Here is a 13,178-nt window from a genome sequence, read left to right as displayed (position 1 = left end):
TCAAAGGCCGCTATGCGGTGCATGCCCGAAGAAGCTGCACCATATATACTCGCTCAAGGGAGGTGGCAAGCAGCAGACGACGCCATTGACTGTGATCCTTCTTTCAGGCCACCAGCTGGTCACGAAAGGCGGCGCCGACCTTTGCCTCCATCTCAGTAGCTCTACACCACCATCGACAATCGTAGTGACCTTGCAGATCTGGGACGGCAGAGATTCTTCGACGTACATGACCTTGAAAGCGCCAGACAACGCGACGTGGCCGAAGGTCAACTTGGCCCCGGATGGAGCGGCACGACCAATGTGGACGGTGCATGCACGCCCGGCATCCGGATTGATGATCATGGGAACGGCACTGGCATGAACCATGACATTATTGAGTTGTGTGGCCGCTTGCTGAAGCATGCCGAAGGCGTTGCCGTCGTCCATGTCCACCTGGAACACCCTGTCGACGTTGCCGTCCATGTCCATCACCCGCACCTCCGGCGGCCAGCATTCTTGGAAGAACACGCCAACGAGGTGCGGACGGGCGCGGGATCTCTGCACGGCGACAAAGGTCGGGTCGGAGATGAGGGTACGCCATGCCTTGGAGACGCACCGGAACCGGCACAGAGCCTTCGCCGGTAGCCTGACTAGCACCTCCAAGACGATGTCCTCCGGTAGTGAGCGGACGCGGCAGCGATCGCTATCGCGGCCGTTGCCATCGCGTTTGCGTAGTTTCGCTGCCATTGTTCTTGCGCTCGGAGATGGGCGGTTCGCCCAGCAGCCGCCGCCTGTGTCAACTAGGTTTTGCGGAGTCCCAGTTTCTGCCGCTATTGTCGTGTGGAATATATGGGCCGGACCCGAAGTGCATCATCTTCCTATTTTGTTTCCACATTTATGTGGACATACCATATGAAAAACAAAACAATTAAAAAAAAGAAAAATCACAACTGTGGTACAATGGTAGGACTGTCCAGTGGGACGCTACCCACTAGGGTTCAAATCCTGGTGCTCGCACCTTTTCCTGGGATTTTCTCAGGATTTACCGGCGTTATGCGTTAAGTGGTAAGCGATGTTCCTGTCGACAACGAGGCGCCAGTGGTGACTTCGGAAATCTCCAGATCTACTGGCTGTCCTTCGGAGGTGCTCATAAGGGTAAAGCTTGCGTACGTGTGTTCATAGGGGTGAGTGTGCGTGCGTGTTGTGTCGGAAATCTCCAGATCTACCGGCTCAGTCCTTCGGAGGTGCTCATAAGGATAAGGCTTGCGTACGTGTGTTCATAGGGGTGAGTGTGCGTGCGTGTTGTGAGCGTCTGCGTTGTACTGTGTAATTCTAAAAAAAAATTATGTGAACATACCATATGAAAAACAAAACAATTAAAAAAAAGAAAAATCACAACTGTGGTTGGACTATTTTTTTTCTTTTTTTGTGAATAGTTGGACTAAAATTTGCGAGGGGTCATGGAACGGAAAAAGAAGAAGAGATATTGGAATATGTGTTCGGACGAAAATCGTGGTGTGCCACGGACTATAAGTAGCAACAGGCGATGTACTAATGAAGTAACAGAAACCATGGTAATTTAGCAAGTTGTAGCAAATATGCTCGGGCGTTGTAACAGGAAGTATAACTTGTACAATTATATGAGTAACTTGAGGTAAGTTAGTGTCTTGTGTTCCAATTCATTTTAGAATATTTGGATGCAAACTTCTATAACCTGTATGGGAACTAATGGCTCAACAATTATCCAACGTTTTCGCGTCGTGCATTTCAATTTCTCTTGGACTTTCCAATTTAGAATTCAATTGCTTCAATAATCAAATTCGTCAATAAACTGAACACCCTCTACCCAATTCTTTCAAAGCATAAATTGAACATCTGCACAAAACGTCATCAGACATTAGTCGGTAACTAAAAAATAAACGGTAATCGTCATCAGCGGGCGTCCGTCCTGCCCAGACACACCGCGTGGCTCACACCACTGCTGGTGCGGCACCTTATCCCTATCCCGTGACCCACTCGATGGTCGATGCTTCTCCGCCATCCGTGACCGACTCCACTCCCCCGCACGCCGCTCTTCCCGCTGCCACTCCGCTGCGCCACTTTCCCTCACTGCTGCTACGCTGCGCCACTCTCCAGGCCTCCTAGCGCCTTTGCTGGGAGAGACGCCGCGCGGCCCACAACTCGCTGTTGTCCCGCCTCCCGCACTCCCTTTCCTCTCTCCCCCACCGGAGATGAGGACGACGACGACGGCTCCGACGAGGTAGGCTAGCCCTCTAGATCTTAGCCCTCATATCTCTCATCCTGCTCCCGTGGATCTGAGCCATCCTTCTCTCTCTTCCTCCTCCTCTAGATCTGACGAGCTTTGGGATCCTTCTCCCCTCCCTTCGGCAAGCTCGGAGGTGATAGGCCAAGGCTAGAGCAGCTGTTTTTTCTCTGTGTTGCAATGGTTTTTTTATGATGTAACAAATGATTTTTGAATGTTGCAATATGGTTTCTGGGTTGTTGCAACAGATGATTTTTTACTATTCCTTTTTTCATGTTTCATGGTTCACTTTTGCGATGTTGCAGCACTACAGCATGAGATGTTTGCTTTTGATGTTTGCATCGCATAATTTTTTGATGTTGCCGTACATATTTTTGCGATGATGCAGTATATGTTTTTTGTTGTTGCAGTGCACATTTCTCGATGTCGCAATGTTTTTCTAAGCATGTTTTTAGGGTATTTTTCAAGTGTTTCAAAAGCCTGTTTTCAGGTGTGTCAACTACGATCAGGAGTATGTTGCAATGTTTTTCCAAGCATGTTTCTGAGTATTTTTCAAGTGTTTCAAAAGCTTGTTTTAGGTGTTTTAACTACGATTAGAAGTATGTTGCAACCGTTATTTTTGGATGTTTCAAAAGCAAATCGGAGAGTTTCATCTCTTTCTTCGCTTTTTCAGTTGTTCACCTTGGCTTCTGTGTTTCTTCTTCCTCCTAGCACTGGCTGGCCATTTGCCTCCACTCCCCTTCTTTTTTTTTCTAGATGTTGGTCGCGAAGATGAGTGCGAGCAGGGACTCCCGGGTCTAGTTAGGGCTCGGGGGTGGCGTGAGTGGGGTCTAGGCTCCGCATGGGTAGGCGCAGGATGCAGAGGCTCGGGGTGGGAGATGACTGTAGGAGCCAGCGTCCGGACGCGAGTGCCGGGGCCGACCGGCCTAGGTGGGGAACCCTCCTTTGGATTGGTTCGTTCATTATGTTAATCGAAAGGCCCTGGATGCACGCTCGCGCCGGACGTCCGGGCACTAGCGCAGCCTAAAAATAAATGAACCTTAATAGTAAACACTTTCAGTTACTCCACTGCTTTTATGCAATGGGACAGGCTAAAGACTTTGAGCCATCTCATGGTGGAAATGATCTTCTTATTGCACGGCGACGCAGATATGTCGCGGTGAACACGCAGCCCACCACGTTTGTCTATGGCACGGAGCCATCGAAGTACGTTAGTTCCTCGTACTTAAAGGCGTCCATGGCGCGGTCAAAGTCCATGGCCCTCAGCTCTGCGAACCCCTGCAGCAGTAAGGCCCCTGCATCCCGCACCAGCGGCTGCATCCTTTATGCCTGCTCGGACAGCCAGAAACTCATTGACCCCGCCGGCCCCAAGCCTCCAGGGTCGCTAGAATCATCATCGTCGTCCCTAGAATCACGCGAGCATTGGAAGCTGGGCGAAGAAAACAACCTCATATTGAAGCCATGAAGGACGATTGGGCATATTGGATTCTAGATAAAGGAGAAAGAAGGGAAACACAGACTGATACGCAATCGCATTGATCTTGGGTTACATTAGGAAAGACATCTATGTGTTGGAGGCAAATTCAATTGATTGGTTCGGTGTAGGAGAGATGGGGACATACAGGATACAGCCATACCGGTGCCAGCTATGGCACGCCTCGGTGCCTCCACTGTCACCGCCGGTCGGACATTGGCACATTGCCCACACACTCTCAAGAGCTTCCTGAGCAGCCTGCCCGCCTCTTGTAGTGGCTGAGTGTACCTGCCGATGCCGATGCCGCACCGCGCTGCTTTCATGAGTGTGTGCATCACCAAGCTGCTCACCGTGACCGCTCAGGATCTGCGCCGGTGCTGTGGGCGGGGAGAGTAGAGCAGCGGTTGTGTGCGCGGAGAAGACGCTGGGGCAGGTGATATGCGGGGAGACGTGGGAGGCCGGGCTCCCAGAGCCCAAAGTGGATGGGCAGCATCACCGCAGCGGGGAGGAGGCGGGGCCGTGGACATCGAGCGCTAGCCGCCGGGACTCGCGCGAGCTCGGCCACCGGTCGCCGCGAGGCCAAGGCGGATAGGCGGTGCCACCGCATCGGCCGGGAGGGGGCGGGGCCGTGGACGGCGAGCGCCAGCCGCCGGGACTTGCACGAGCTCCGTCCATGGCTCCTGGGCTACCGGCGAGCAAGTGGAGTAGGCCGTGTGTGGGCCGAAAGTGAGGGGCAGTAAAATAGGTCAGACAAAAGAATGGGCTGGACGAAAAAAAAAAGTCAGAAAAATTTGAGTCAGAACCGCTGTTATTATCTTTTGTGTCTATGTGTGCACTAAGATATGTAGGATTAGTATTCAATCTGAAACCACGTACAATTAAAAAGGAGGCTAGACCAAAAAAGGCTGAAATTTTGCCTCTTTATCATTATTACTAGCAAAAGTGCCCGTGCGTTGCAACAGGATTATTTCATAATAACAAGTTTATCATTGAAACAAAACATAGAAAATGTCATGCTGACATTTTAATTTGTTCAACTGTATGTAAGTTGAATTTATGTCAACACCATGATTCTTAACCCCGTGACAATTTCTTTGTTCAAAACATAATGTGTTTGCATCTTTGTCTAAGCTCTACCTATCTCCCCATTTCCTCGCTGCCATCTACTGATTGATCTGCATACCTCCTAATCTCCTACCCCCGTGTACCTTGAGCATGCCTCTTGGTCCTCACTCCTCTCAAAACTAAACTACACATTAATTTTGATGTTGACATGTAGGGCTGATGTTATGATATTTCCTCCCGTGAGTCCAATGGATATGTAAAATAATATATTTTCCTCACAAACTCTGACAAAAGTTATACTGAAACAGAGAATGGTTGTTCAAACTATAATTTCCATATGAATCTTACCTGAAATAAACTCTGAATAGACTTAAATTGTAGCTGAGAGATAATGGTTAATATTATATTTCACTTAAACAACAATTGTCTTAGATTGTATTCGACTAAAACAACAAATGGCTCTGACAACATGACATTTTGTATATTTGTCTCCCTAAACAATTTATGTATGGAACATCTATTTTGGAGCTACTGCAACGGCTGGGCATAAACCTAGTTGAGTGTGAATGTTGCAACCTAGTGGAATTCAGAGATGTCACGCTATCTATTATGGGTTCAAATGTACAAAACCAAATAATCCAGACTAAAATTCTAATGAGACTGAACTGCAAATAATTTCACATGACAATGATTTTATCTTATTTTTCAATGTAGAAATTATATACAAGATTCTCCATAGCTAGACAAAAATTTAAATTAAGTCTTCCAATGTTGTAGTATAAAAGAAGATATTGTCGTGATAAAGGGAGCTGCAAATACAAGCATTTTTCTTGTTTGATAGTGATGATAAGTCCATCAATCATCATTCTTGTTTTTTTTTTACATCTTGTCACTGTTGCCAGAATGTGAAGTCACAAAGACTTAACAAGTGCTTAGTCTTGGTGTTGCTGGGCATGAACTTGACGACATCCTAGGATGGCAACTATACCCAATCAGACAGGTTCACCATCCTCTGCCGCTGCAATCCCTCCACACCCTTTACCTCCTACCACTTAACTGAAACACTTGATTGATTCACATATCCTCTAATAAGCCCAAGAACTCCTTTGGCACTTGCAGAACTCTTCAAAAATTAATTCAACGGTACATGCTAACTTCAAAGCAGCATGCTAGCAACAAAAGCACTCTAGTAATATCTAGTATCCTACCCATGTGACCATGGCCACATCCACAGACCATTATTTTGGCTAAATCCATGTTGCAACAAAAGAACACAAAATTTAGTAGGTTGAGACCACAGCACAGGCGTATTAATTATTTTTCTTTTCTTACTGGAAACTCTTTTGGAAATCGCCAATAGCACAAATAAGCTAGGGCAACCATCGCCATGTCTTCTTCTCCCACTGGCAGCTTCCACCAATGGCTGACAAGTGGTCACCATCATGTATCTATCCCAAACTGTGCCTGCAGATACAAATTATTAAGTAAATCATTTGCATCAACTGCGAATAGCATGTGTTCTAGATAGATTCTGAAATATAACCACATTTTATTGTGAAAATCTAAGAATTTACACATCACTCAGGAGCATATAGATGTATTTTGTGCTAAAGGAGATTAACTTGGAGCCTTGAGTACTTAGCAGAGTGCACCTAGATGATATGTACACTCTGAAATAACGTGGAAAAATATTAACTAGTGAAGCTTGTAACCATGTTACTGGCTTGCTGCAGCCACTCAACAATTCTGCTGGGACACGGAAAATATGGTGAGAGTGAGACCATCAGATAACTGGAATCGGTCAGAACCTGTAACACGTTTTCAGTTATGTACTGAACACTGGCATTAGAATTCCACCCACCTATGCACGAAATAACCGCTTGCACGATGGCAGGCATAGTTGAACAGCACCTCTAGCCTTCCTATGCTTGAAGCCCAGGCAAGGTGCCAAATATAGGCAAAAGAAATTAAACTAATCAAATGAAATAATCTTGTTTATGCTTGCAAGGCAGTCAACTGCATACAAGAGCATAAAACACTGATAAGTGATCGTGGATCTCAACATTTGCAATGGAATAAAAAACTGCAAAATGCAGAACCACTGCACATAACAAAATTAATTTGGCACATCAGTAAACATGAGAATAGGAACTGCTAAAACCAAACTGCATAAGAGTGATGAGTATGGGGGATATGTGCATTCTGAACCACAAAATCAAATCTCCTGTACGCAATTAGAAAAATCAGTGCTATTCAAAATCCTGTACGCAAGCATGTGTTTCTTCTACCCATTGTTCACAAGCAGAGACCCATCAACAATGGCAACACCCAGCGCTACTCTCCCAACGCCGCACACGAGTAATCCTTCTGACTTCTTGTCGGCCGCCCTCTGTGGCAGCCCACGACGATGGTGTCCAGCATGCCTTTGCACTCGCGGTGGACACGGAATTCGTGTAGAACGTGGAGTTCGTAACATACCATAGATGTGATGTTTGATTCGATTCGAATCCAACTCCAATTTGATCCTGACTCCGACTCCGTCGACCACCACAGCGGCGTCGGCAACTCGTTAGAACTGGCACAGCCGGGCAGCGGGGATGGCAGGGCGGGCGGGCGAATTTGGCCGCGCCGGTCGGCCTGGGTGGCCACGGAGACCGGCATGGGGGGCCTGCAACGGCTGGTATGGGCGGCCGGCCAGCAGGCTGTGGCTGCCCTGGGCGACCTCCCGGCGAGGAGACGCGTCGCTGGCCTGCGCCCGCTCCGCCGTCCATCTCTCAGCGAGCAGACGCGCCGCCGGACATCCCTAGTCGCGTCGCGCCGGACAACGAGAAGAAGGAACGAGGGGGAACCGGGACGGGGGAGAAGAAGGCGTACGTCACTTGGGCTGAAGCGAGCGGAAACACTACTACATGAATCTTAACCGTGACGGACAGAAAATATTAACCGACGGGGAAGAAGAAGGCGTGCGTCACTTGGGCTAAAGCGAGCGGAAACACAACTACATGAATCTTAACCGTGACGGACAGAAAATATTAACCGTGACGGGCAAAAGGGCCGTCGCGGTCACTATGTCACGGTTAATCGTGACTTAACTGCGACGGCCCCAATGCCCGTCACAGTTAATGCATTAAAAAAAAAGAAACCCTAACCGAGCCCAGCTGGTCCTTAATCTGGGCCTGCTGGGCCTAGTCGCGCCGCCGGTGCCGCCGCCACCGATCCACCGCCACGGTCGCCGGTGGACCAGATCCGGCGGCCACGGGGGCGGATCCGGCGGGCACAGTCGTTGGTAGAGCAGATCCGGCTGCCGTGGGTCCCGCGCCGGTGGAGGGGATATGCAAACCATGGATCCGGGGAGGAAGGAAGGGGCGGCGCCGACGGGGGAGGAAGGAAGGGGCGCCGCCGTAGATCCCGCGCCGGCCTTCTCCTCGCGCCGCCGGGCTGCTCGGCCCCGCCGCGCGCGCCCTGCGACGCCGCAAGCCACCGCGTGCGCTGCGCCGCTACGCACCTGCTGCGCCGCCCCGCCCGAGCTGCTCAGTCGCGTGCGCTGCGCCGCCACGCGCGCCCTGCGCCGCCATGGGCTGCCGCCACTCGCGGAGAGGGAAGAAGGGAGCCCCTCTCTGGGAGAACGGCGCCGCTGGGAGAAAGGATCAGATGGAGAGAGAGAGAGAGAGTGGGGCTGGGGGAGAGAATGGAGAGGAGTGAAACCCTAAGTGGCCAATATATATGCGGAGTGGTTATTGGGCCATGCCTGAGCTCGTTGGGCCTTGGCTTAACCGAGGAGTGAAACCCTAAGTGGCCAATATATATGCGGAGTGGTTATTGGGCCATGCCTGAGCTCGTTGGGCCTTGGCTTAACCGTGGCGGGCCTTATAAGAAGCCCATCACGGTTAATATATTTACGGTGATGGGCCTTCTAAAATGCCCGTCATGGTTAATAGGTTATTAACCGTGACGGGCACCTTAAGATGCTCGTCACGGTAAATCGATTAACCGTGACGGGCATTTTTGCCCACCTCGATAAATAAAAGACTGCCCGTCACGGTAAATCGGGGCATTAACCGTGACGGCCGCTACTTGTGCCCGTCACGGTTAATCATAGGCAGGTGTCACGCAAAATCATTCATGAAACAAGAGTGGGCTGGCCGTTGGGCTAGATTAAACGGGCCAGATGAAAAAAAACAAAAGAAATTTTGCCATAGATGTGTGCACTACAACGTGTAGGATTAGTATTCAATCTGAAAATACATATAATTTAAACGAAGACCAGACAAAAAAATGTCCGGACCAAAAAAAGGACTGAAATTTTGCCTCTTTATTATTAGAGACAAACTAGCAAATTTGCCCATGTGTTGCAACGGGAGAAACAACATATCTCATATCTTAATGGAAAACAATATTCATTTTTTAATAAAATTTCAAATGTATATTTATATACAATATAAGTTAATGTTTGTTAGGGAACCACCCTCAGACACGACACCCTGCCTCTGTGTTGCACTAGTAGGGAAATGACTTGTAGTCCCAGTTGGGAACTGCCTTTAGTCTCGGTTTTCTAACTAGGACTACGAATCCGGGACTAAAGGTCCCAGCCATTAGTCTCGGGTCACATAACCGGGACTAAAGGTCCATCTTCAGCACAAAAAATAAACGAAATCCTAGGGAGACATCTCTTGCGGTGTGTGAGATTCAAACCTAGGACCTCTCTCTTCGCACATAAATTCCTTACCAACTCAGCTGTAGACCACATGTGACAGAGTCCTGGACACTCTCCTTTTGAATTGAGCCATGGGGTACCTTTAGTCCCGGGTTGAAGACCTTTAATCCAGGTTGGTGATACCAATCGGGACTAAAAGATCACTCTTCAGTCCCGGTTGGTGTTACTAACCGGGACTAAAGGTTGAAGGACCTTTAGTCCAGGTTGGTAACACCAATCAGGACTAAAAGTCGACATTTAATCCCGGTTGGTAATTCCCGGTTGGTATTACCAACCGGGACTAAAGGTAGCCTGCTGCGAAAGCCTGCTAGGACAGGGGCCTTTAGTCCTTGTTGGTAGCTCCAACTAAGACTAATTCTCCTTCTACTTCCGGACGCAAAAAATACCGAGACTAAAGCCCAAAATCGAAGCGATGAAATATCATTTCTCTACTAGTGTCGCCTAGTGTAGGCTCTCGACCCTTTTCTTTCCTAATACCTTTCGCTCGGGGAGCCGTACCGTCGCCTCAGAGGACCTTCATAGCCCAACCCAACCACGAGCACAAGTGCTAGGGGACCTTCGATATCATGACCTCATGTGGCCTTGTCGGTGCAGATTATGATGAAAGACCGCTATCATTCGTTAGAGATTGTAGTGATACATCTATTATATTTTTTGTGTGAGAGCATTGTATTCATTAGACCGCGGAATCGGAGCAGAACTATTGAGACAAAAACATCACGTCCTATGGTGGACATACATTGTTAATTACACTAATGGAGAGAAGGCTTCTACTCCCGGTTGGAATCCCCTTTTAATCCCGGTTTCCCAACCGGGAGTAAGAATCCGGGAGGGAGTAAAGCCCCCTCCTCAGTTAAAAAAATAAACGAATTCCTTGAGACCTCGCTTGTGCTATGTGGGATTCGAACACAAGACCTCTCTCATCACGCATATATTTCTTACCAACTCAACTGCACACCACATGTGACATAGTCCTCCCCGCTCCTACTTTTAAATTGACCCGTGAGGGACCTTTAGTCCCGAGTGGGAGACCTTTAGTCCCGGTTCGTAATATCAACCCAGACTAAAAGGTCACCCTTTAGTCTCGGTTGTTGTTACCAACCGGGACTAAAGGTTGGAGGACTTTTAGTCCCGGTTGGTGGCTCCAACCGGGAGTAAAGGTCCACATTTAGTCCCGGTTGGTATTACCAACTGGGACTACTAAAGGTCTCTCTAGTCCCGGGCGCAAAAAATGCCGGGACTAGAGCTCATTTTAGCCTCGGATGAAAGGTCTGTTCTCTACTAGTGTTAGGTAAGATATAAGACTTAATGTTTTTTATCTCGATTGAGATTTTTTCTAATTAATATTAAAAAAATTTAGTTCTGACTAATATACATTAAATATAGACCGTTAGAGGTTGTATCTCGTCCTATTTGGACATGGACCATATTTAGAATCATGTTTTTTTATCTCGTCTACTAATAAACCTTAGTTCTAACTAATATATATTTAAAATAGACAGTTAGAGGTTGTATCTTCCTATTTAAACAAGGACCATATTTCTATATGAATTCTGTAGCTGCATATAGTTCACATAGTTCTATTTAGATGAGAACCACAGTCCTATGCGGACTCTAATAGTTGGCAAGCCGGCCTTTTAGCTCTTTACTATTTGAAGGAGAGTATTATTATTATTATATAATATATTATTAATTAATATAAAGCAAGACGATGGTTATTCCGTCGATGTTTTTGAGTCCCCGAAAAGTTTGACAGTGGTTATGCGATGGACTCTCCCAGAATAAAATAAAAAACGGAAATAAGAAAGACATCAAAACAGGAACTTGACAAAAAATCTGGAAAAGAAATCAAAACGGAATACGGGAAATGTTCATGTTCATGACCGAGGACTCTCACCGGAACTGAAAAACAGAAATAAAAAAGACATCCAAACAGGAAAAGGACTCTAAAAACATGCCTTACGTTTTCATGGGATCCAAGGCTTTGTTTATTCGAAACCGTATCTTAGTTATATTTATGCTGGTGGTCGCCGGCCGGACGTGCCGTCGTGCTTGTATTGTTACGTATAATGCGTGAGCAAGTTACGTATACATCTAGGAATCTTATTTCCTTTTTCTCCTGTCCATGCCGCGTCCGGTGGATGGACAAAAATATGGTTCACTATCAGAAAACCCACCATTGCCAGGAGCCGCTCTCTTTGCCGAGGGCTAAAGCTCGGGCCCTCGACAAAGACTAGATTCGCCGTGAGCCGCGCTCGGCAAAGACGAGCTCTCGGGAAATAGATCCTTTGCTAAGCGTCTTCTTGGCTTTGCCGAGCGCTACGGGCTCTCGGCAAAGGTCGTGAATCCGGTGGTGGTTAGACAATGTGGGCTGAATTTTTGCCTTTTTATTATTAAGTAATAGAGGTATAGAGGTATAGATATATAAAAAGACTTGTGGCGGGTTAGATTATAGAAGAACCGTTAGACGTATTTGTGATTGAGTCTTGGTTTAGGAAGTAGTCTTACATAGTCTTACATCCGAGAGAGCCCCAGCCGGAACGTCTCGGAGACGACGTGTCAGATCTAGAGGGCCGACCGGCTACAGGCGCCGTGGTTGTAAGGGAACTTGGACGTGATTGCAGGGAGCCCTGTGCGGGAGCTCTTGGAGTACAACTCTTTCAAGCCGCGCATCCGCCCGGGCCGCCACGGGTAACAGAGGGCTCGTATAGCACGATGTGAACGGTTATAATAGAGGAAGACTAAGATCACGCATCACGGAGAGCTCATATAGCACGACATATAGATCGAACTGTTATTATAGAGGGAGACCTCTCAAAAAAAAAAACTCGGTGACGATGATTTATATATCAACAGTGTGGTTCAGTTGTCGATCCAATCCAATCACAAATCTTCCAACAAACACGGCAACCGACCGATGTTGTCTTACTCCAATAAGACTACCAAACAGATAACAAATATCTCTTGTACGACGCGTGTCTAATAAGTACAGCTCGATGAATCAATATATAAATCATTCATCAGTCAAATTCTTGCCCTTTGTCTACGTATCACTGGTTACCACGTGTGATTCTAATATAGCTAGTGCTAGGATTGATGATCTTCTATTAATATTTATTTATCGTACTAAGTACTTCCTCCATCCTAAATTGTAAGTCATTCCAAGAATCTTAAAAAGTCAAAGTATTTTAAGTTTGACTAAAGGTATGTAACAAAATAAAAACATTCATGATTCCAACTAAGTATCGTTAAATTCTTCATCAATTATATTTTCATACTATACCAACATGATGTCAGAAATCTTTGTATTTTTCAATATTTTTTGTCAAACTTAGTATGCTTTGACCCTTCAAGATTCTTGGAATGACTTACAATTTGAGATGGAGGGAGCAAGTATATCATTACAATTATCATTTGGTGTTTCCATTTATCCACTCACCAAGAGTTTTACAACCTATTATATATGAAAATATGAATATTTATACTGCATAATTAGTATTATTAGATAAATCGTTGAACATATGTTTTGATAATAAATTATATAGAGATATAAATGTTGCTAATATTTTTTCTATAAAAACTGACACATGACACATCCCATAACATTAATCTTTTAAGACAGAGAGAGTACTTTGATTTCTTATTCCTGGTGTTTGGCCACAGTTATTTGTGTCATGATAGGA

The 13,178-nt window shown here is 46.7% G+C and overlaps 1 protein-coding gene across 1 annotated transcript; it reads right to left on the bottom strand.

Annotated features, from left to right (window-relative positions):
• Positions 1–726, bottom strand: LOC136507171 (putative F-box protein At1g47765). The gene has a single exon (XM_066501973.1). The coding sequence runs from the start codon at positions 724–726 to the stop codon at positions 1–3; it is 726 nt and encodes a 241-aa protein (XP_066358070.1).
• Positions 727–13,178: the final 12,452 nt, after the last annotated feature.

This window comes from Miscanthus floridulus, chromosome 15 (assembly GCF_019320115.1).
Source record: "Miscanthus floridulus cultivar M001 chromosome 15, ASM1932011v1, whole genome shotgun sequence".
NCBI classification, from domain to species: domain Eukaryota; kingdom Viridiplantae; phylum Streptophyta; class Magnoliopsida; order Poales; family Poaceae; genus Miscanthus; species Miscanthus floridulus.
Note: the sequence above shows the minus strand (reverse complement) of the source record. Positions and strands in the feature narration are given on the sequence as shown.